Genomic DNA, 23,989 nt, shown 5'->3' with positions numbered 1-23,989 from the left:
TTGGAGTCCTTGAGGGGGCTGAGAGAGAACTGGAAGGACCCAGGGGTGGTTGTGGGCTCTTGAGAAAGAGGCTGAGGACTGGGGGCATTATTTAGGGACTAAGGAAGGGGGTGACCTAGAACACTCTAGATAGAAAGGATTGGGTGGGAGTTTAAGGGGGAGAGGTCTTTTTTTTTTTTTTCAATAATCGTAGGGGACTTTATTTGAGAGAGAGATAGCAACAGAGATAGTGAGAGAGAGTAGGAGCAGGGAGGAGAGGGAGAAGCAGGTTCCCCACTGAGCAGTGAGCCCAATGTGGCACTCGATCCCAGAACCCTGGGATCATGACCTGAGCCAAAGGCAGACACCCAACCGACTGAGCCACCCAGGCGTCGGGGGGAGAGGTCTTTGGGGTGACAGTGTGGGACTACCTGGGGGAGGAAGGGTAGAGAGGATGGGAGGAAGGGCAGGGCTGGGGGTGGGGAGGTCTCTGGAGGTGGCTGACTTCTAAGTGAATTTGGCTTCTGCTACAGGTTTGAGCAGTGTGACTTTGGGCAAGTGTGTTTTCTCAGACTCAGTAGGCTGTTCTGTGAAATGGGTACAAGCATCCCTCTCCCAGGACTCAAGAGAACCATAGATTGATAGGCCCAGACGTCAAGGGCTCCTTGAATGGCAGCTGCAACCAGTTTCCAGGGATTGGGGTCCCAAGAGTAGGGTGTGAGGGCTCTTAGGGACACAGAGAAGGTTCTAGAAGCATTTAGGGCAGCAAATTCTGGGTGTGTGTGGGGGGTCCCCAGGGTGCAAGGGCGACACCACCCACCTCCTGCTACAACCTTCCTCTGCAGCCGGATGTACCAGGGGCTTCAGCAAAGGGCAGTGAAGGATACTTCCTGGTCCTTTGAATCGGGTCTGGGCATCAGATGAGACCTTTTACTTTTACAGAAGTGAAAAGGTAGAGCTTGTTCACCCAACAGAACGGTATGTGCACTGAGAGGTCACGCTGGTTGAAAACACTTGTGTGTGTACTATGTGGAGAAAGATGTGGAAGGACAGAACCTAGGTATCGCTCAGAGAGGCGATCCTTGGAATGTTAAGGCTTGATCTTTGTGATCTTTGGTTGACCCTATGCTCTGCCTCGCACACGGCCCAGGGTTGCTGTTGTGAGTCAACAGTCATTAAGAACAAAGCTCCGAGAGCCCCCCTGTGCTCCTAGCCAGGCCTACTGCAGGCAGGCCCGCCAGGCCCCAGGCTCTGCGGCCTCCTCGCCCCTGCAGGCTCTGCTCCTCACCCCTGCCAGGTCCTGTGCCCCCGGCAGCCTATGCAAGCCTCTGGAGGAGGGCTTTCTTCTTGGTCTTGGCCTTCTGCCATCAAGTGTCAGAGGGCAGGGCTCCTGCCTGCCTTCTCTAGACTGGGAGCCTGCTGCTCGCGCTCACCGCATTTGGCTTCCTTTGGCTGTCTTACCACACTTTACTTTGAGAGACACCTTCCAGAACGTCTCACGGGCTTCGAATGCGGCGTAACTCAAAAAGATGCGAGGGGGTTTCTACGGAGCCTGTTCAAGTGGCGCCTTCGTGTGCACGCGCTTCGGACTCCGACTTCTGGCTACTCTCACCCAACATTAATGGGGCGCGTGTGCGTTCAGGTCAGGTTTTACTCCTAACGTCACACCACCCTTAAAATGAGCCCTGGCCTTCGGGCTCCGGCCGCTGCAGCAGGCACACGCTGGAGGGCTGCCTGGGGGGCCCCAGGGCTCCAGCGCAGCCTAGGAAGGCACCACAAGGCCAGTGAGTCCAAGCCCGTTTATTTGGTCTCCCGTGCACTCAGGCCTGCATCACTGGCCTCGACTTCTCAGCCTGCAGCTTCACTCCGGAGCCCGCGAAGCCCGTGCCGCCCTGGGGAGGTGGGAGGACAAGGCCAAGGTGGGGGCAGGTCGGGCTGCAGGGGCGGTGGGGGGGGTCCTAAACCCGGTAAGGTGACGCAGGACCCCGGGGCAGGCTGGCCTCCCAGGAGGGGCGGGGTCCCGGGGGGGGCGGAGGGGAAGGAGAGGGGGCGGGGCCTTGCAGAGCGCGGCCGGGGACGTGGGTCGCTGCTTACCCGCTGCAGCACGATGATGTCGCGGTCCGTCAGCTTCTCCCCGTTCACGGGGTCTACCATGTCTTTCCGAATCAGCTTCTCCACGCACTCCAGGGTGACCACGGCCCCACTGCGGTGAGCGTGAGGGTCGGGGGCACCGATCAGAGGCCCCGCCCCGACGAGGGAGGGCCACCCCCCCGAGCCCCGCCCCGCCCCGCCCGGCAGGTCCCGGGATCCTCCCCCTGGCGACTCGCGTGACTCACGAGGGCCGCAGCACGGCGCAAGGCGTGGCGTTGCTCAGGCTGTCGCGGGTCACAGCGCACACGTAGCGTTCACTGCGAGTGATGAGCCCCACGCGGTCCACGGAGCTGTCGAGCGGCGTGAAGCGCACGGGGGTCAGGTCCGACATGCGCAGTGGCTTCCCGGACATAGGGCAGGTCACGGTGCGCGACTGCGCGCGACAGAAGGGAGGCAGGGTCAGCAGGCGGGGCTGGGGCCAGGTGTAGGGAGGATGGGGGGGGTCTCAGGCAGGGAAGGGGGTTGCTCAGGTGCTGGGGATGCTCACAGGCTTCTCCAGCTTGGTGGCCTTGGCCTCGGGGGTCAGGGACGGGATCCAGAAGCTGGGCAGCGCTTTGTCCTTGTCCTTGCCTGTGGGGCCTGCACTGGACCCAGGTCGGGCATCATCTGCAAGGGGAAATGGGTTCGGATGCCACACCCGGGGAAGCACCCGGTCCCGCGGGACCCCCACTCACTTGCAAGTCGGCTCCCCCTCACCTGGGCTGTTCTCCGAGGCAGCCTTGGGCGTGAAAGGGTTGAGGGGCCGGCTCACGATGGCTGCCTCCTTCTCTAGGAAGCCCCGCACCTGGTCCTGGGCCGCAGCCCGCTGCAGCTCTCTCTGCTCCTCACGCCGGGCACCCCGCTGCTTCTCATAGGCCTGTGGACAGCCAGAAAGGAGTGGACTATGCGTCTCCCTGTGGGTTGTGAGTCTGAGGGTGGCTCTTCCCATTTCACAGGTGGGTAAACTGAGGCCTACAAAGGGGACAATCCTGGCACTGTTCGTAGAGGCTGGGGACTGCCAGGGTGTGAACCTTTAATATGCTGTGATCTATGGTGTGGCTCTGCTACCCTTGCTTGTCCCTTCCCCTACTGCAGGGCAGGTCGCTGGTTTGGGATTCAGTGGCTTCTCTGTTCCTGGGCAGCAGAGTGGTCAGCAGCTTGGCAGGAGACAGATGGCCAGACTTAAACCTTGCCTCTGTCACTGATGAGCTCTTTGGCTTCCAGTAAGTGCTGTGACTTCTCCTGGTCTCAGTTTCTTCGTCTGTAAATCGGGCTAACAACCGCGACCTACCTCGCAGGCTCTCTGGGTTATGCAGGATGAGTTTTGGAAACGCTTTTTTAAAACCTTGCCTGGCACATAGCAAGCGCTCCATAAATGCACCTGTGGGCCATGTTATATTTTACAGTGTACGTACGGTAGACCCTGTCCGGCCCTGGAGGCGAGTTCCAGGAGAGTAAGAAGCAATTGACATTCACCGAGCCTTGACTGCGCGGGCCGTGTGGGTGTGCGCGTGCGCGGACGCAGGGACGTGGTGCTCAGCTGAGACTGCCCTGAGTCCCCCAGCTGAGGGAGGAGAACACTGAGGGTGACTGGTGCTCAGGACGGCCTCTGGCATGGTCACCGTGAGGAGGGAGCACCCAGGCAGCCACTAGACCATGCAGGGGGTCATGGGCGCAGGGGAAGCCCCTCGCTCAAGACAGAAGGCTCAGCAAGAATCTAGCCCGCCGCCTTTCTGGAGCTCTGTGAAGCCTGGCCAGAAAAGCAGGGAGGCAGGCCAGCTGTGCCTCACACACGGTGATAAACGGGGTCCCTCCTATCCATGAAAATAGTTCACCCATGGAAGGTGGGCGCGGCTCCAAGTAAAGGCCTTGAGAAATCTGACCTGTGGGCATCTACCGCATGCCCTGCGGGCGCCCTCTGATTTGACTCCGTTGGCCCATTTTGGAGCTACTGAAACGGAGGCCCAGAGAGATGAGGTGACATCAGTTAATTCAACAAGTATTCATGGAAAACCTAGGGCCAGGGGGTGGGCAAGAGGTTTGTTCCCTGCCCCTGGGGCCTGCCGTCTGGCGGGGGAAGTGGGCACATGTTGGCCACATGCAGAATCACACCCATGACAAGTGTCAAGAGAAGAGGTGGCAAGGGCAGACCCTGGGGGCCCTGGACTAGCAGGAGGTCAGAGGAGGCAACACCTGGGCTGATATCTGGAGGAGAAGAATTTAACCACAAGTGGGAGGGGATGGTGCACCAGGCAGCAGGAACAGCCCGGGCAAAGGCTCAGAGGGAAAAGGAACTCAGAAAGGAAGCCCAGACTGGCTCTGCTTGTGAGCTTGTGAGCTCACACCCTGCCCCTGCCCCCTCCCCCACCCCCGTCACCTTCATCTGCCGGGCGATCTCCTTCTTCTGGTGCAAAATGTACTCCAGAATTGCCTCCCGCTCATACAGGTAGCCATCCGGGCTGTAAAGACAGGACAGGGTGAGAAGTGTCAGCTCCCTGCCCTGGGCACCCACTAAAGCCTCTTACAGGGAGCAGATCACTCAGTGCTCAGTGCACCCTGAGGTGGACCAGACCATTTCCATTTTCCAGGCTTTATAATCTGCTCTGACATGCGTGGGGCGGGGGGGCGGAATCTTGTGCTGTAGAGGGTTAACTCAGCGGGCCTGGGTGATCCGATCCCTGCACCTTCCAAACAAAGGACTGGCCCTTGACCAGCTCCCAGGAGGGAACCTTGGAGCTCCTGGAATCTGCTGCCTGATAAAAGTGTCTTAGTTCACCTGGGGCAGGGGTGGGAGGTGGAGGTGGGGGCTTGGGCCGTGTGGTATCAGACCTCCAGAGGGGCTGGAGACCAAGGTCAGCCCCACGGAGGTCAGCCATGCCTCCAGGACCAGCCTCCAATAAAATCCCCGGACACCGGACACCAGGGCCTTAGGTGGGCTTCCCCGCTGGGCAGCACTCTGGCCTCTTGTCACACCTTGTTGCTGTCCCTGGGACTCTGTCAGGAGAGGATGATTAGAGGCTCGCTCCTGGTCCCTCCCGGGCTCTGCCCCACGTTTTCCCCCTTGCTGACTTAATGTCCCTCTTCCTACTGTCACAAGCTGTCACTGACTAGAACTACCTCCCCGAGTTCTGTGAGTTCTTCTCATGAACCCCTGAACCTGAACGTGGCCTCAGGGACCCTAGATGGGGCTGGTCATGCGGGGAAAGACCCACCCGGCCGTCACTATCTGTAACACAGACCCGCACACCGAGCCCATATTCAGTCACTAGACTAAGCACCTTGTACCCACGATCTCCCTGAAGCCTCCGCCAGGCCGTGAGGCAGGTAACAGTGAGCGTCCGCACATGAGCTGTTATTATGCGCCAGGCAATGTTCCAAGGGCCCTACCCTCTATTACAAATGTATTCTTTTCCACACCCCGTGGAACACGTTAGGATCACGCCCATGTCTTGGATGAGCACACTGAGGCTCTGAGAGGTGGAGGGGCTTGCCCAGGGCGCCCCAGCTGTGCAGGCGGCCAGACCCACGCACGCGGCCCCCTCCCTGCAGCTCCCCGGCTCACGTGACGACAGGGTCATGGCAGGGCTGCAGAGAGAGGCAGCAGCAATCGAAGTCCTTGACGGCATCGCGGCTCAGGCGAATGTTCTGGGTCCCGTAGCCCGAGGCCGCTGGGACAGAGACAGACAGAGGGATGGAGGGCCAGGAGATGTGCCCCGTGCCGAACCCCAAGAGAAAGGCACAGAGAGAACTTGGAGGCGGGGTGGGGAGGGGGGACACTCTGAGAAACAGGCAGTCAAGCGCTTGGGCTGTGTGTCTGTGTGTCTCTGTGTTGGGGGCAGGGGCACGACCCACAGGAAGGTGTCCATCCAGAGGGTAAGTGACAGACAGGCCCTGTCACTGAGGTAGCTGGGTAGAGAGGCTCACGGCTGACTCCCCTCCGCCCCTCTGGCTCTATGACCAAACTCAAGGGCCTGTATCTCCCTGGGCCTCAGTTCTGCCGCGACAACAGCGATTCCTTCCTCAGTGGGAGGCTGGGAGTCTTAGATGAGGTCACGTACAGAAGTGCCCATCACTGGGGCGGGGGAGGGCTGCGGGATCACGCGGGCTGTTCCTCATAAGGTCATGACCATCAGTCGGGGGTGGGGGGAGAGACATGGCCAGAAGGCACAACCAGAGGGGCAGAGGGGGGATGGTGACTTCAAGAGACATTTGTCCCCCTGCCAAACCCAATACCTGTGTCCTTCTTCTTCTCGTGGTAGGTGTAGACAGCTCCTGCCGTGCAGTTCTTGCCATGCCGTGTCATCCTGAGGGAAGGAGGGGATAGTCACAGGGCTGTGGTGGAGGGAGTCCATAGGGAGGACGGGGCCCTCAGAGCTGATCTGACCCTGCCCCCGCCAGATGGGAAAACTGGGGGTGGGTCAGGGGAGGACATTACTATTTTTTTAAACAAACTGCTAAAGGGGCAGCAGAGCAAGACTTATGGGCTGTTTCTTCTCTGATCTGCATTTTATTTATTTAATTATTTTTAACGATTTTATTTATTTGATAGAGAGAGTGTGCGCACGAGTGGGGGTAGGAGCGGAGGGAGAGGCGGGCTCCCTGCCCGATGTGGGACTCGATCTCAGGACCCTGAGATCATGACCTGAGCCGAAAGCAGGCGTGTAACTGAGCCAACCAGGCGTCCCCAGGGGAGGACGGTCTTACACACGTGAAGTGGTTACGAAGATATATCTATACACTCCAAAAAGGAAGATGGCATTTTACTTTGAAAAAGACCTACACTTTGCTTGTAGAAGCAGGCATCGGAAGGGGTGCACGTTGTAAGTTACTCTGAGGGGGTAGAGGGAGGGTGATTTGAAATCCAAAAAAGTTCTAGCAGCAGATGAGAATGGGTGCAGCTCCTTACACACATCGGGGAGGTGACGGGCCTGGAGATGCTCTGTTCGGGGTGTGCGTGTGTGCTTTGTGGATGCCTACAGGCTCACACAACTGAGTGCAGTACTCTTTCTCCTGGGTGGGTGAGATCATCTGTAAGCAAAGGCGAAATCCGCATTCTGCTCGAATTGTTGCCTAACCTTACCAATTACACTGGAATAAATTCACATCTTCAAAACAAGCATCCTAGCAGAGCTAGGTACACGGAACTCTGGCAAATCAACAAGAAAAAAAACAGCTACCCCAGCAGGAAAAGGAGCAGAAGACGTGAACAAGGGGCAATTTATGGAAGAAGCAGCTCAAAGACTAACGCGTGTGTGGGGAGACACTCAATTCTCCTCAGATGGAAACGACAGTGAGATAGCACTTGACAGGGGCACCTGGGTGGCTCAGTTGGTTAGGCGACTGCCTTCGGCTCAGGTCATGATCCTGGAGTCCCGGGATCGAGTCCCGCATCGGGCTCCCTGCTCAGCGGGGAGCCTGCTTCTCCCTGTGACCCTCCCTGCTCTCATGTGTGTGCTCTCTCTCTCAAATAAATAAATAAATCTTAAAAAAAAAAAAAAAGATAGCACTTGACACCGATCATCAGGCTGGCGGGAGAAACTCTAAAAGCTGGGTAAGACCAGGACTTGGTGAGGACGTGCGGTCGGTCACAGGACCCTTAGGCATTGCAGCGGGGAGAGTGGACAGGGCCAGCCTCCCAGAACTCAGGCTGGCGGAACTTTAACAAAGTAAGCGCAGGCGACCCTGCACTTGGGTGATGTGCTCCAAAGACATCCTCAGAGACATCCGCAAGGGAGCATACCCACGGATGTCCACAACGGTGTTACTTACACCGGAGGGGAGTCAGAGGCAACTGGATGTCCCTCCCTGGGAGAATGGGTGCTGACAGCCCATCCTCGAGACTACCCAGCTGTTAAAATGCAACCCATTGGGTGTGTGCAAGGCATCATAGGTGGATGTTAACGCAATACTGGGTATAAAAAATAAGGGAAACAACAGTAAGAAATGAAACAGGATCGCTGCCAATCTACACATGCCTATGATGGTACTTTTTTTTTTTTAAGATTTTATTTATTTATTTGACACAGAGAGAGAGAACGGGAGAGCACAAGCCGGGGGAGCTGCAGAAGCAGAGGGAGAAGCAGACTCCCAGCTGAGCAGGGAGTCTGACGTGGGGCTTGATCCCAGGACCCTGGGATCATGACCTGAGCCCAAGGCAGATGCTTAACCGACTGAGCCACCCAGGCGCCCCAAGATGGTACATTTTATTGTATTTTAAGATCTTATTTATTTGACAGAGAGAGAGAGACAGCGAGAGCAGGAACACAAGCAGGGGGAGTGGGAGAGGGAGAAGCAGGCTTCCCGCAGAGCAGGGAGCCCGATGCGGGGCTCGATCCCAGGACCCGGGGATCATGACCTGAGCCGAAGGCAGATGTTTAACGACTGAGCCACCCAGGCGCCCCAAGACGGTACATTTTAAAGAAGACCATACAAACAAGAGGGTACGCCCTGTGCGGACGGGGTGGGGACCAACCAGGGGCTGGAGATACCGGAGGGGGCTATAGGTTATAGGGATCAAGGATTGGGCAAGATGACCTTCAGCCTGGCCTTGAGTCCAGGGTTGGCCATTTCCTTTCTCTGAGCCTTGGCTTAATTTGGCAAAAAGTGGGGATAACCATGGGATCTAGTTGACAGGATTGGACTGCCGTGAGAAGTGCATGAGTCCTGCTCAGAGCCTGGCACACAGGGGTGTTCGGGAAATATTCTCTCCAGCTCTCTGGCTGCAAGAAAGGTCCAGAAGGCTGGCGTGGGGGTGGGGGCACAACCAAGGGCTCCCCAAATGCAAAAAGAGCACCTCTGTCTTTATACCCCTCTTCTGGTCGCCTTCAGAAATTTGTCTTTCACATCCAGAACTCGAACTGCAAACCTCTCTCTGAGCCGTGGATCTCGCTCTCCCCCTACTGGCGTCTTCCCTCAGAAACCAATTTCTGGTCTTCGGTATATTGACATAGCATAGAGGCACAGACCTTAAGGATGCAGCTTGATGCGTTTTGACAAATGTATATGCCCTCATGACCACCACCCCAGTGGAGACACAGAACATTTCACCCCAGCGGTGGTCACCACTGCTTGCAGGAGCTAACCTTGGTGAAACACCCCAACGTGACCCACGGAACCTCCTCCGACTTTCCCTCACCCTCCGAGGTTTTGGGCAAATGTCCAGCACCTGCTGTCTCCCCCAGCTCACCTGCCACCAGCCCCTCCCCTGGGCCCTCTGGCTTCCGCCCCAGCCCCCACAACTGCCACTCACGGAGGTCGCGCTGACCTCCTCCTGGACAAATTCTCCACTCTATTCTTAGTTGTCAACTGCCTTGACCCTCTGCGGTACTTGGCACCGGGCTGCTTGTCCTGTGGCCAACAACAGGGGTTTCTACACTCTTTGGCTTCATGGCCGGGGACATTTTCTCTCCAAGAGTGAGAGGAGCTGCTACGGAGGGAGCATCTTTTTTTTTTTCTACTTGGCCAGGCAATAATGGCAACAGTCCCCCACCCCATGCCAACTTTGCACCCCCATCTCATAGATCGTCCAACCTCAACCACTTTCTGAAGTCTATCCCGTCACCATCTCCATTTGGCACATGGGCAAACGGATGCTTCGAAGCAAAGTCACTGCCCAGGGCAGTGGTTCTCAAAGTCAGGTCCGGGGACCCGGGGGGGTTCCCTAAGATGCTTTCAGGGTGTCCACAAACCATTTCCGTATTAATACTAAAATATGTCTGCCTTTGTTACTCTTATTCTCTTACAAGAGTACAGTGGCATTTTCCGGAGACTGTGTGACACGTGAGGATGTCACTGCTCTGATCACTAACTGAATGTGTGCTTGTGCGTCCTTGGGTTTAAAAAATTTCAGGGGCACCTGGCTGGCTCAGCTGGGGGGAGCATGTGACTCTTCATCTCAGGCTCATGAGTTCAAGCCCCATGTTGGGGGTGGAGCTTACTTAAAAGAAAAATCTGTTCATTATGCTAAGTGAAAGAAATCTGGCACAAAAGGCCATATATTGTAGGATCCCACGGATACGAAACGTCCAGAAGAGGCAAATCCACAGAGACAGAAAGTGGATTGGTGGTTGCCACGGGCTGGGAGAAGGGGAAATGATGAGTAAACACTAACAGGTACAAGGTTTCTTTTTGGGGTGATGAAAACGTTCTGGCATCAGTTAAGTGGTGATGATCGCACAAAATAGTGAATATACTACTTTAGATTTTTTTTTTTTAAAGATTTTATTTATCTATTTGACAGAGACACAGCGAGAGAGGGAACACAAGCAGGGGGAGTGGGAGAGGGAGAAGCAGGCCTCCCGCAGAGCAGGGAGCCCGACTCAGGGCTCGATCCCAGGACCCTGGGATCATGACCCGAGCCGAAGGCAGACGCTCAATGACTGAGCCACCCAGGCGCCCCACTTTAAATTTTTTTTAAAGATTTTTATTTTTAAGGAATCTCTACACCCACCATGGGGCTCAGACCCACGACCCCGAGATCGAGAGTTGCACGCTCCACCATCTGAGCCAGCCGGGTGCCCCGTGAATATACTACCTTAAATGGATGAATTTTGTGTTATGTGAATTATATCTCAACAGAAAAAAATTTTTAGCATCAGTTTTAATTTCTGATACAGCAAATATTGATAGGTAGAACTCACAAAAACGAAAGTTCTCGGGAGTCCTCAATGACTTTTAGGACATTGAGACCAAAGAGTTTAAGAACCACTGGCCAAGGGCTGAAGGGCTGGCAGGTGGCAGGGCCAGGATTTCTCTGGAAGCTGAGCTTTTCACCCACCGTGCTGGGTTGTCTCCTCATCAAGGCCAATTTCAAAATGGAAAATAAGACTACCACCATCTGCTGTCACTAGTGTTTCAGAGAGAAACTATCCAAAACCACAACCACTCATCATCATGGCCACTTTATAGGGGAGAAGACAGGCTCCCGGGATCCCCCCCAGCTAGGAACCGACAGAGCCGGGATTCGAACCCAGCCGCCTTCTTGACCACGTGGCAACTGTCAGTCCTCCCAGGAAGGTCACCATCTGAGAATACAGGCCAACCCGTTCCCTTTCTGTACGAAGCCTTCAAACTCCAGAGTGCATTTTCCTCTTTCAGCCCACTTCAATTCAGACATGAAATTTTCACGGGAGATACTTGACCTGTATTTAGATTTTGTGATTTCCTGCTGCAAAGGTACATCCACATACCCGCTTTGTGCCGAGCGTACTTAAAAGTTTTCCAATAACTCAATCAAGTGTTAGTGCTTAAATTTAAATTAATTAAAATGAGGGGCCCCTGGGTGGCTCAGGTGGTTGGGCGGCTGCCTTTGGCTCAGGTCACGATCTCATGGATCCCGGGATCGAGCCCCACGTCAGGCCTCCTGCTCAGTGGGGAGTCTGCTTCTCCCTCTGCCTACTCCACCCCCCCCCGCCCTCAAATAAATAAATAAAATCTTGAAGGGCCTTAATTAAAATAAAAGAATTAGAAAATCCAGTCCCTCAAACTAGCCACTTTATCAAAGTGCTCCGCAGCCTCTTGGGATAGCGACTCCAGCTCGAACAGCACCGCGCTGAGATCGGACTTTAAAAAAGCACGACCAGGGCGCCTGGGTGGCTCAGTTGGTTAAGCGACTGCCTTCGGCTCGGGTCGTGATCCCGGAGTCCCGGGATCGAGTCCCACGTCGGGCTCCCTGCTCGGCGGGGAGTCTGCTTCTCCCTCTAACCCTACCCCCTCTTGCGCTCTCTCTCTCACTCTCTCTCTCAAATAAATAAATAAAATCTTTAAAAAAAAAAAATAAAAAAGCACGACCAGAGGGGCGCCTGGGTGGCTCAGTCATTAAGCATCTGCCTTCGACTCAGGTCATGATCCCAGGGTCCTGGGATCGAGCCCCGCATCGGGCTCCCCGCTCAGTGGGAAGCCTGCTTCTCCCCCTCCCACTCCCCCTACTGTGTTCTCTCTCTTGCTGTGTCTCTGTCTGTCAAATAAATAAATAAAATCTTTAAAAAAATAAAAAAAATAAAAAAGCACGACCATGATACCACTGACCCACTAATGATTCCGTAACATCATCTACTATCTGTTTGGTGTTCAAGTCACTGATTCTCTCCCAGCTGTCTTTTTCTGCATCCTGAGCCAGTGGTTCTTAACCTTTTGGTGGGGCCAGAGATCCCTTTGCGAACCTAGAGAATGCTACACACCCCTCTCCCGAAAATGGTGTGTGTCAGGCCATTCCAGGCCTACGGAGGCTTCTGTGTTAAAGGAAAACCAAGGGGCTAATTACACTCAAGGAAATCAAAGACAGAAATCGGACACAATGTAAGCAGTACAGAGAGAGTTCCCTAAGGGCAAAAGTGAGCATCTGAGACTCTCTATTAACAACGGCTGATGTTTAGGGGCGCCTGGGGGGCTCAGTCGGTTAAGTGTCTGCCTTGGGCTCAGGTCATGATCCCAGGGTCCTGGAATCAAGCCCCACATTGGGCGGCCTGCTCAGTGAGGAGTCTGCTTCTCCCTCTCTCACCTGCTCATGCTCTCTCTCTCTCAAATAAATAAAATCTTAAAAAAAAAAATGGCTGATATTTAAACAAACAAACAAGGCTGACATTTATTTAAGACGTTCGGTGAACCCAGCCCTTTTCTAAGCATTTTACACATATTAACTTCACTGAATCCCACAACCACACAAATGATTGCTACAAACAAGGAAACTGTCTCAGAGGAGGTGCTCATCCTGCAGCTGCGGTATGACCCAGGCGTCTGAGTCCGTGGCCTTGACCCTCAGCCTGAGGCACTAGGCCTGACTCTCAGCGTGGAGCGGGACAGCTAGTGCATGCCTCGTCCTTCCCCTGGAAATTCTGTCCCCTTTTTCCTTCTAGGCTTCATCAAGGAGACCCCTCCTGTGGGAAGCTTATCTCTCCAGGCTGAATTAGGTGATCCCTGTGCTCTGAGTTACCTCCAATATAGCTGCTATCCCTCAGTATTTCCCTCTCCAGGCCAGGAGCCTCTGGAGGGATGGGCCTGGGAAGGACTCTAGTCTGGGTCCCAGCACTGCCTGGCACCTGGGCAGAGCGGGGGGCTCAGACAGGTCATAATAGGATCAGTTAGCTGCTGCCAACTCTTGCTCTCAGGGTCGTGGGTTTGGGCTCTGTGCTGGGCATGAAGCCTACTTAAAAAAAAAAAAAAAAAAGAGGGGCGCCTGGGTGGCTGAGTTGGTTAAGCGTCTGCCTTTGGTTCAGGTCATGATCCCAGGATCCCCTGCTCAGCGGGAAGCCTGCTTCTCCCTCTCCCATTCCCCCTGCTTGTGCTCGCTCTCTCTCTCTCTGTCAAATAGATAAATAAAAATCTTTTTTAAAAAATGTTAAAACCATTCTTAATTTGTAGGTTATACAAAAACAAGTGGGGGTTGTAAATCATATATCCAATAAAGGAACTGTATCTAGAATATACAAAAAAACGCTACAACGCAATAATAAAAAGACAAATAACTCAATTTAAAGATGGGCAAAAGGGGGGGCGGCCTGGCTGGCTCAGTTGGTGGAGCATGTGACTCTTGATCTTGGGGTTGTGAGTTCGAGCCTCGTGTTGGGTGTGAGATTACTTAAAAATAAAATCTTTTTTAAAAATTATTTGTTGCGGGCGCCTGGGTGGCTCAGTTGGTTGAGCAACTGCCTTCGGCTCAGGTCATGATTCTGGAGTCCCGGGATCGAGTCCCACGTCGGGCTCCCTGCTCAGCGGGGGGTCTGCTTCTCCCTCTGACCCTTCCCCTCTCATGCTCTCTGTCTCCCATTCTCTCTCTCAGATAAATAAATAAAATCTTAAAAAAAAAATAAAAAAAAAAATAAAAAAAATAAAAATTATTTGTTGGGGCGCCTGGTGGCTCAGTCATTAAGCATCTGCCTTCAGCTCAGGTCATGATCCCGGGGTCCTGGGATCGAGCCCCACATCGGGCTCCCTGCTCAGCAGGAAGCCTGTTTCTCCCTCTCCCTCTGCCTGTGGCTCCCCCTGCTTGTTCTCTCTCTGTGTGTCAAATAAATAAAATCTTAAAAAAAAAAAAAAAAGGGGGTCAGAGAACCACAAGTGTGGAGAACCTGGAACCCTCAATGCACTGACAGTGGGAATGGAAGCTGGGGCAGCCACTTTGGAACAGTCTGGCGGTTCCTCAAAGGCTGAAACACAGAGTTACCGTTTGACGCAGCAATTCCACTCCCAACGGACATGAAACCACGTCCACACAAAAACTCTGGACACAAATATCCATAGTATTCAGAAGAGCCAAAAGGTGGAAACAACTCAAGTGTTCATCAACTGATGAATGGATGAACAAACTATGGTATACCTCAGACAAAGGAATAGTATTCAGCCATAAAAAGCATGAAGTACTGATACGTGCTACAGAATGGATTAACCTTGAAAACATTATGCTGAAAGAAGCCAGTCCAAAAAAAAAAAAAAAATTCCATTTATGTGACATGCCCAGATTAGGTATATCCGTAGTGACAGAAAACAGAGTAGTGGATATTAGTGCTGGGGTGGAGGGGAGAGTGGGGAGTGACGGATAATGGGTCCTGGGTTTCTTTTTGGAGTGATGAAAATGTTCTAGAACTGACTGTGGTGATGGTTGCACAACTCTGTGTTTATACTAAAGACCACTGAGGGGCGCCTGGCTGGCTTGTAGGTAGAGCATGCGATTCTTGATCTTGGGGTCATGAGTTCCAACCCCACGTCGGATGTGGAATCTACTTAACAAACAAACAAACAGAAAAACAAAAAAACACCAAAAAACCCCACTGAATTGTATACTTTATTTTCTTAAGATTTTATTTTTAAGTAATCTCTACACCCAAGGTGGGGCTGGAACTCATGACCCGGAGATCAAGAGTTGCACACTCCTCCAACTGAGCAGCCAGGCACCCCTGAATTGTAGACTTTAAATGGGTGAACTATATAAATAAATATAAATAAATCTGATTTCTGTTTAAAAAAAAAAAAAAAAAAAGGAAGTCAGCAGATTTTGGGTTTGGCCTGTTGACCCCTGGCATGGAGAAATAAGTAAAATGAGGTTACAAGAAAACAAAAAGACAAATTCATACCCAGAGGGGATGATCAACAGAATAAGTGATCCAGTTTCTTTCTTTCTTTCTTTTTTTTTTAAGATTTTTTATTTGTCAGATAGAGCGAGCACAAGCAGGGGGAGTGGCAGGCAGAGGGAGAAGCAGGTTTCCCGCTGAGCAAGGGGCCCCACGCGGGACTCGATACCAGCACCCTGGGATCATGACCTGAGCTGAAAGCAGAAGCTTAACCGACTGAGCCACCCAGGCGCCCCTGATCCAGTTTCTTTCATAAATCAATTATGCCAAGAAGAATAAAGGGTGGGGTGGAGGGGACTATTCTAAATTAAGAGGAATTTAAGAGACATAATAGCAATGACTTGACTGGATTCTGATTCAAACAAATGAAACTTTTCTTTTAAAGGCATTTTTGACACAAGAAGATTTGGTTATTGACCAAGTAATAGGTAATATTCCAGAACTTTTGCTTTTGGAAAGTGTGATGATGGTATTGCGGTCCTGTAAATGTCCCTTGTTTTTCCAACATGCATCCTTAAAGCTTTAGGGATGATATGTCACGATGGGTAGGATTTGCCATATATGCATATATTTATGTATTTATACAAGATTTTATTTATTTGACAGAGAGAGACACAGTGAGAGAGGGAACACAAGCAGGGGGACTGGGAAAGGGAGAAGCAGGCCACCAGCCGAGCAGGGAGCCCAATGCGGGGCTCGATCCCAGGACCCTGGGATCATGACCTGAGCCGAAGGCAGACGCCTAACGACCGAGCCACCCAGGCGCCCCAAGTTTGACCATTTTCATAATAGAACATTAAAGTGAAACCCTTCGAGGCCCAAGTTCACACCGACCCAACAGCACCGTGGGGATGAGAACCCAGGTCGGCCGGCGCCAGAGCTCCACGGAGGACAAGGTCAAACCCTACACCAACTCGGAGAAGGAACGGGCTGTCAAAAAGGTGCAAAGGCGGCGGTGGGCGGCTGCACAATCTCCTCCGCCCTCCCCGCCACAGTCTGGGAAACTGAGGCAGGAAAGGGGGGTCCGTCTTCCTCAACTCCCACTCCTTAAACCCCACCCCCACCCCCCGCAAGAGTCCCAGTCTCCCCTCCCCCTGGGACTCCCGTTCCCTCGTCCTCTACCGTGAAATACCAACTCTCAGCCGAACTGGCGGATGGAGGCTGAGCTACCTCCAGGGGATGCTGGGAGATGTAGTTCAGCTTCAAACTTGGGGGCCTGGAGTGCTCTATTAATGATTGACAGGGAGTCGGGAATTCGAAATCCTGTCCCTGTCTCCCTCAGGACCCCAGGAGTCTAGCCCGCGGGAAGGCGATCGCAGCAACGTTATCCCGCCACCGCCTGGAACTCACCTTACAAACGACTCCTCGTTCCTTCGTTGTTTCTTCAACTGTGCCCCTACACCGGAAAGGAGGGCTGTTTTCCCTCTCCGCTTCGCCCACTTCCGCCCGGCAAAAGAGACGGGAAGTAGATCTGCCCCGAGTTGCCGAGATACCTCGTCGGACTTGGTAAGTCCTCCCTTCTTCTTTCCCTCCCTCCGGAAACGGGAGTAGCAACTTGAAGGTTCCGGTTAGTGCAACTGGCGTGAATATGGGGCGCGCTTAGTATATACTAGGCATTTCCCCGGGCGGGCGATTTCCTGCTTAGGCCCAGGCTTCGCGTTTCTCCAAGTCCGAATTTAAGGATTAGCCACTTCATCCAGAGATTGGGAAGCTCACTCCCCCAAGTCCATCAGTCACTGACTGCATGTTGAGAGACAATTGAGAAGGGACAGTTCCTCTGGCCCCAGCTTATGAGCAGAGCAATTGAGAAATCAGAAGTCAAAGTCCTTCAAATCACCTCAGGAAATAGGAATTGACTACAGCATCGTCCACCTACCCCCAGGGACCAAGGCATACATACATTTCCCGCCAGTTTTTAGCTATCTAGCTATCTGGAGACCTAGACATTTATTTCCCGAGCTCACCCAGGGAAGGTTCCATCCCAGGGAGGCCAACAAGGGAAGAGGTACATATCCAATCCCCTAAGTGCCCCCACGGTGTCGGTGTCGGAGACCCTGGCTTCCCAGGGGGTCCCTGGACCTTAGGCCCTTCATCCTAAGGTCCCTTTAAATACTTTGTCCCTTACCTGAGTCCCGCCCAGGGCAGGTAATCACAAACCCCGCCCCTCTGCCAGAAACCAGGATCGTCTTGATTACCGGGAGAGGGGAACCCCTCCTTCCTCTCCCCTCGCCTCTCCCCTGTCCCCCATTCACAGCTGGCCGAAGCTGGCAGAGGAAGCCCCGATTGAAGAAGAAGGGAAAGTGCTCACAGGTCTGGGCAGGTAAGTGAATGTCCCCTGGAGGCAGAGCCTGGCTTGGGGACCCTGGCCTCCTGACTCCCTGCCCCTCTGGGACTCAGAAGTTCCCATCCCCCAGCCCCAGGAGTCCAGGACCTCCACTCCCTTCTCCCCCTGGACCCGAGAATATAGGCTCTTTGCCTCTCCTGTGATCTTTGATCTATGTGGGTGGATGTGGCAATGGGCACAGGGAGAGGCAAGTATAGGTGGAAATTACCAAGAAGAAAGGAATCCTGATCACTGATGGACATGTTTATGAGCACCTACTATGTGTCAAGATTCGTGTTGGGATGGGGCGCCTGGGTGGCTCAGTCGTTAGGCGTCTGCCTTCAGCTCAGGTCATGCTCCCAGGGTGCTGGGATCGAGCCCCGCATCGGGCTCCCTGCTTAGCCGGAAGCCTGTTTCTCCCTCTCCCACTCCCCCTGCTTGTGTTCCTGCTCTCGCTGTCTCTCTCTGTCAAATAAATAAAATCTTAAACAAACAAACAAACAAAAAAAGATTTGTGCTGGGTGCTGCAGACATGGTAGAGAAAAAGATAAGCTCCCTGCTCCAGTCTCTGGAGGCACGCTGTTTTCACTCAAATCATGCTTCTGAATCTTGCAAATTGTATTACCTTGGGAAATTCTTTTACCTCTCTGTGCCTCATGTTCCTCATCTGTAAAATGGGGATAATAATAGCAGTGCTGTGAAAATTAAACTGAGTTGCCACAGGGACCTGGCCCAGAATACAGGCTACGTAAGGGTCTGCTATGATTATATGATTATTATCATGGACCATAGAGTCCAGTCGGGGTGACCTTGCCTCATTCCCCAGGGGCTGAGGCACTTGCTATCTCTCCCACTCCTGGTCTCAGGTGTTCATAAAATATGAGGGGCTACCCCTCTCTGCCGCTGCTATACCTGGGATTGACCACCTGCTTAGACACCTCACCCAGTGGGGAGCAAGACCAAGGTGAGTGTTTGAGGGACGAGCTGGTGTCCAGGCACAGACCTCCATCCACCTTCCCCTGACTCAGGAACCCTTGCTTCTAGTCCCCTCCTCTCCCAGAACGCCATAGTTCTCCATCCCCTTAGGTTCGGGTTCCTCCATGTTCCCCAGGCTTAGGAACTCCCCATTTCTCTGTCCTTCGTGTCCTTTGGGCCCAGGAGTCTTCCTGGACTCCCCAGAGGCCCAGAGCTTTCTAGGAAGCCATAGCCGGATTCCACGAGCCAATCACTGGGACCTGGAGCTGCTCACGCCAGGAAACCTGGAACGGGAGTGTTATGAGGAGCGGTGTTCCTGGGAGGAGGCGAGGGAGTATTTTGAGGACAATACTCTGACGGTGAGAGCCACTCTAGGTCCTGGGATGTCCTGGCCCACAATTCCCTCTACCCTGGGTCTCAGAAATCAGGGTGGGTTGGTTTGGGGGGTATGGAATCTCCCCGTTGGCATGCTGTCTTTCCACCTGCTCGACTTCCATCCTTTCAAGGAGCGCTTTTGGGAGAGCTACATCTACAATGGCAAAGGAGGTGAGTTGGGGCGGGGGGGCGGGGGCTCTTGTTCTGTGCAGCTAAGGCAGCCCTTTCCCCTGGAGGTTGAACCAGCATCCCCTACCCCAAATTTGCCTCCTCCAAATTCAATGCTCCCTGAGTATCCTGGAGGTGGTTATTAAAAGAGTCCCCTCCTTTGAGACTAGAGCCCCTGCCTGAGGAACCCACCACACCTTATTTGGAGGAGGTCTCATGTCTTTAGGAAGAAGGAAGTGCAGGTGGAGAGGGGTTACAGCCCTGGGGCCTATGAGACCTCAGGCTCAGAGGCACCGACCCACCTGAGTCCTTCTTCGGAGTCCAGAGCCCCAGCCCTTCTGCAGCTTGGTTGCTAGGGGGACTGCTCCCTAGCAACGGGGCCTGGCCACCCCAGGCCAGGCTGTGGAAGCCTGTGCATCCTCACCTTCCCAGGCTGCCCGCCCCCAACCCTTCCTGTGAGTTCTAAGGCCCCACCATGGCTGCAGTCTTGTTGCTAAGGGGGACTGCTCCTTAGCAACCAGGCCTGGCCAGGCCGGACCAAGGAAGCCTGCAGCACTCACTACCTGGCTGGCTTCCCCTCCCCCACAGCCCCATCCCGGCCTTGGCCTGGTTACCAAGGAGGCCTCCCTAGCAACCACACCTAGCCAGGCTCAGGACCCAAGGCCCACTGCCCAGGGAGGAACCCCCTCCCTGCACCACATGCCCCATCCCCTTGTGGCCTGGTTGCTAGGGGTGGATGCCCCTTAGCAACAAGCCCTAGGTCTGGGCTGGAGTCCTCACATTGGAGCCTGGTTGCTAGGGGAGGTAACTACCTCACTGCAGGCCTAGTAAGGCCTGGTGGCTCCTTGAATCCACCTAAAACATGTCAGAACCCGGAGGGCCCGCCTTCCCAGCGCAGCTCTTTGCTAAGGGGGCTGAAAGCCTGGGGTTTACTGTTTGAGCAAAGCTCCCGACCCAGTGCTAAAGGAAGTTTCCCCAGCAGCAAGACCCAGGAGGGCCTCACCAAGCTGGTGTTCTCCCTGTGTCTGCTTCCCTTCAGATAAGTGGCCTTGGATTGCTAAAGGCCTAGGGTCCTAGCAAAGGGCCCACCTGAGTTCTAGACACCCAAAAATCTGTTAGTTGGCAGGGGGTGATCCCGAAATTCCTCCATTGATAAATGAATTTTTCATAGCCTTCTGGTCAATTCAGAAACCTTCCTGCGATTCTGTTCTTCCTTCAGAGTTGAGGTCTGGTCCCTCAGTGGCCTGGATGTGGTAAAGGGACTATGTTCCAGAGGCGGGGAGGGGTGCCAGATAAAACATAGGATACCCTCGGGCGCCTGGGTGGCTCAGTCGGTTAAGCGACTGCCTTCGGCTCAGGTCATGATCCTGGAGTCCCGGGATCGAGTCCCGCATCGGGCTCGCTGCTCAGCGGGGAGTCTGCTTCTCCCTCTGACCCTCCCCCCTCTCATACTCTATCTCATTCTCTCTCTCAAATAAATAAATAAAATCTTAAAAAAAAAACAAAACATAGGACACCCTCCCCATCAGTTAAATTTGAATTTCGGGCGCCTGGGTGGCTCAGATGGTTGAGCGTCTGCCTTCGGCTCAGGTCATGATCTCAGGGTCCTGGGATCGAGTCCCGCATCAGGCTCCCTGCTCCTTGGGAGCCTGCTTCTCCCTCTGCCTCTCTCTCTCTCTCTCTCTCTGTCTCTCATGAATAAATAAATAAAATCTTTATAAAAAAAAAATTTGAATTTCAAATACAAATAAATTTTTTAGTATAAGTATATTCTAAATACTCCAAGGGACATACTTACACTATAAAATATACATTGTGTATCTAAAATTAATGTTTAATTGGTGTCATATATTATTATTTGCTAAATCTGGTAATGCTCAGTGTGGGGGCCTCTGCAGTTGCCTACCTGAGCTCCCCACCCCCAACTTCAGTGTGTCCATTGCCCTCTTAGCAGATGGATTTTGCTTAGGAGGGACTTGAGCCACGCTTTGTCCAGGAAGGGGCCTCTGTCACCATGGGGATTCCGCCACCATATTTTTTTAGTCCCAGGTGAAGTTATCATAGACCCTTTATGTGTTTGATCTCAATGAATTTCCATAGCCCATGGGGGAGGACTTATTGTTCCCATTTTACAGAGCAGCAAATGGAGGCTTAGAGAAATGAGTGGGTTGAGTTGCCTGGGGTCATGCAGCTAGGAAGTGGCCCCTGCCGTTCTGCTTTGCTTCTTGGCCTGTACTCTTCCTTCAGGGGGAAGGCATTGGGTTGTCGGGGTGAGTGACAGCCCCTGACACAGTGCCCCCCACATCCCCCCACTGCAGGGCGTGGACGAGTGGACGTAGCAGGCCTGGCTGTGGGGCTGACGTCTGGCATCCTGCTCATTGTCCTGGCCAGCTTGGGAGCCTTTTGGTATCTGCATTGCCGACGGGGTAGAGGCCAGCAGCCCTGTCCCCAAGAGTAAGGAGGATTCAGAGAGAAGGGGCCTGGGGGCTGGAAAGCAGGGTGAGCAGAGGAAGTTGGAAGGGTGGATCTAAGGAGAGATGAGTCAAGGATTGGGACAGGTGGGCACTGAGGAAGGATCTGGGGAGACTATCAGGTGGAGAGTCAGTCTGTGAGAACGTGCGGGTACGGTTATTGCCGTTTGTCTGACTATGTCCTCAGTACCCGGCACACAGTAGGAGCTCAATCAGTATTTGCCGCCTGTCTCCATGGTACCCGGTTTATGTGTGATCATCACTCTGTCTGCATTGTATCTGGTGAGGCTGCAGCGTGTGGTCTCTGGGTGTCTGTGATATGTCAGTTTCCGTGGTGACAGGCACACGTGTGTGTGTGTGCGCCTTCTGAGTTGTCTAGGCGTGTCTTTCTCAGTGGCAGGGTCTAAGAAAGTGCTTGAGTGTCAGTCTTCAAAGTATGGTGGGTCTGGGGGTTTTTCGGAAGGGTTTGTTGTTAGGAGTGGCACCGGGAAATTTGTGACTGGGTGTATCTCTGTGTTGTGTCTGCTTCTGTGTGTGTCTGCCTGTCTCTCTGCAGGGCTTTTTCTCCATTGCTCTCGTGTAGCTGGAACGCATGTGTGTCTGTGAATAAGAGTATGTCTCAGCAGTTAATCTCTGTCTGCCCCTCTCTGTTCGTCTGCCTGTCACTCTGAGGTGCTTTTCTGTGTGCCGGGTCAGGCTGAAGGTGACCCTCTTTCCCCCGCTCTTTCTCCCTTCCATTTGTGTCCCCATGCCACCCTCAGAGTCTCTGTGTCCCTAGGTCTTCCCGCCTGCCTTCTCCCCAGTCCCTCTATCCTGTAGGTTTCCCCGGCTAACCGTGTACTTTCTGTCCCCAGGGCTGAGCTCATTAATTCCCTAAGTCCCCTGGGCGACCTAGGCCCACCGACGCCCCTGCCTCCACCCCCACCCCCACCCCCAGGCCTCCCCACCTACGAGCAGGCTCTGGAGGCCTCTGGGGTGCACGACCTACCTCCGCCCCCCTACACCAGGTACTGGGCTGGGCTTCTACCCGGGGGTGGGGAGCAGAGGGGAGGATGCTGCGGGAGGAGGGGCGTGGGCTCAGGGGCGGGACTTGGAATTTTGAGCTTATTATCCGGGGCGAGGCTTGGAGCGTGGGGGCGGGGTCCTATGCAATTATCTGGGGGCGTGGCCCAGTGTTGTCCGTGTGGAGCTTTACCGGAGGGTGGGTCTTACGCCCAGAGGGTCTGCGATTGGCTGAGACGCCCGCGGGCGGGTCGGAGTGGTCTAGGTTCAGGGAGGGAAAAACAGCCGGGTCTTTGACTCCCCGTTGTGCCCCTCCCCTTGCAGCCTCAGGAGGCCTCGCTGAGGAGCTGCTTCGGAGCCGAGGTTCCCCAGATTCACAGCGGATTCCAGAGCCCCCAGGCCTCTTAAACTACATAGCTGAGATCGGGGAGTGGTGGGAGTGGGGGTCGTCCGGCCCGAGGCCTACCCTGGCACACGTGTTTCCGCCGAGGACGGATACGCGCATATCCCCGGCCAACGTGTTCCCTCGTCCCGGTTACTCGCGGGCTCCCAGGCTTTCCTGACTTGGGGGGGGGGTTACCCGCCATTCCCGCCCCCGGGGTAGGCGTGCGTGGAAACTCGGACCCCGGCGCGTAGGCCGGGTATACCCACTCGCGTGAGTGAGCAGGTGTGACAAGGCCATCGCCCTACAGTGCCACGGGCCACGCACACGCAGGGCCCTGCTTATGCACACGCATGTTTTCGTGCGCTCCCGGTGCACGCTCGCAGGCGCTCTGGAACCCGGGGAAAGGGCGGGGGGCATATTTGCAAACGTGCTTTTTAGGGGAGGGCTCGCGTTGCACCGGGAGACTGGAGTTGAGCTCCTCTCGTAAATGAAAATGCTTTGTAAAAGAGACAAAAAGTGAAACAACGCAAAAAAATAAAAATCAAATAAACTGAATTGCATTCCCGGGCGCGTCTGCGCGCGGCGGAGTTGGCTTTCTGTACAAACGCTGCGCCCTACACCCCCAGGCCCTGCTAGCGCTCAGTATCTCTCTCTCTCTCTCTCTCTTTTTTTTTTTTTTTGCATTTGCACGGGATTGTGGGAGGAAGCGGAGCGCAGCCAGACACCCCGCCGCCCGCCCCCCCTTCCCCTCCCCCCTCCCCCAGCCGCCTTGTGCAAAGATGGCTGCACCGTGAGCGCAGAGGAGGAGGAGGCGGCGGCGGCGGCGGCGAGAGAGCGAGCACCCAGCGCCCGCACCCACCCCGGGGCCGCCCGGGACGCCCCCTCCTGAGCGCGCGCCCTCCCTTCTCTCTTGCAAGCGCCGGGGCAAAGGCGGAGACAGCGGGGTCCCTCCTACCCCCCTTTCCCTCCAGGGGGAACCCCCCTTCCCCCCTCCTTGGCTCGGCGGCTGCACCCCCCTCCCTTGCCCGCCCCTCCGCCCCTCCGCCCCTGCCCCCTCCCTCCCCAGCCCGGGGCCTTCCCGGGCCTTCGGCGGCTGCAAAGAAAAAGAGAGAGAGAG

General features: G+C 54.3%; 2 protein-coding genes across 2 annotated transcripts; one reads left to right on the top strand and one right to left on the bottom strand.

Moving 5' to 3' along the window:
* Window positions 1-381: 381 nt before the first annotated feature.
* Window positions 382-16,602, bottom strand: NOSIP (nitric oxide synthase interacting protein). Its single transcript, XM_032388682.1, has 9 exons — window positions 16,524-16,602; window positions 6,343-6,413; window positions 5,672-5,777; window positions 4,487-4,568; window positions 2,827-2,986; window positions 2,618-2,736; window positions 2,316-2,503; window positions 2,074-2,182; window positions 382-1,871 (listed from the first exon to the last, which is right to left on the bottom strand). Exons 2-9 carry the CDS (start codon window positions 6,410-6,412, stop codon window positions 1,800-1,802), a joined length of 906 nt encoding a protein of 301 aa, XP_032244573.1. The 5' UTR covers window position 6,413; window positions 16,524-16,602; the 3' UTR covers window positions 382-1,799.
* Window positions 16,603-16,621: 19 nt separating this feature from the next.
* On the top strand, window positions 16,622-23,427 carry PRRG2 (proline rich and Gla domain 2). The gene is made up of 8 exons (XM_032388683.1): window positions 16,622-16,679; window positions 17,428-17,493; window positions 18,363-18,460; window positions 18,655-18,830; window positions 18,978-19,017; window positions 21,333-21,468; window positions 22,340-22,492; window positions 22,812-23,427. The coding sequence occupies exons 3-8, from the start codon at window positions 18,376-18,378 to the stop codon at window positions 22,828-22,830; spliced, it is 609 nt and encodes a 202-aa protein (XP_032244574.1). The 5' UTR covers window positions 16,622-16,679; window positions 17,428-17,493; window positions 18,363-18,375; the 3' UTR covers window positions 22,831-23,427.
* The last annotated feature ends 562 nt before the right edge of the window (window positions 23,428-23,989 follow it).

This window comes from Phoca vitulina, unplaced genomic scaffold (assembly GCF_004348235.1).
Source record: "Phoca vitulina isolate PV1807 unplaced genomic scaffold, GSC_HSeal_1.0 scaffold52, whole genome shotgun sequence".
NCBI classification, from domain to species: Eukaryota; Metazoa; Chordata; class Mammalia; order Carnivora; family Phocidae; genus Phoca; species Phoca vitulina.
Note: the sequence above shows the minus strand (reverse complement) of the source record. Positions and strands in the feature narration are given on the sequence as shown.

Coding starts and splice junctions, on each gene's coding strand:
- NOSIP (XM_032388682.1), bottom strand. CDS start 6,412: ATGACACGGCATGGCAAGAACTGCACGGCAGGAGCTGTCTACACCTAC. Junction 2,504..2,617: donor CCACCAAGCTGGAGAAGCCT/GTGAGCATCCCC, acceptor TGTCGCGCGCAG/TCGCGCACCGTGACCTGCCC. Junction 2,183..2,315: donor TGCGCCGTGCTGCGGCCCTC/GTGAGTCACGCG, acceptor CGCTCACCGCAG/TGGGGCCGTGGTCACCCTGG.
- PRRG2 (XM_032388683.1), top strand. CDS start 18,376: ATGAGGGGCTACCCCTCTCTGCCGCTGCTATACCTGGGATTGACCACC. Junction 18,831..18,977: donor TTGAGGACAATACTCTGACG/GTGAGAGCCACT, acceptor CATCCTTTCAAG/GAGCGCTTTTGGGAGAGCTA. Junction 19,018..21,332: donor CATCTACAATGGCAAAGGAG/GTGAGTTGGGGC, acceptor CCCCCACTGCAG/GGCGTGGACGAGTGGACGTA.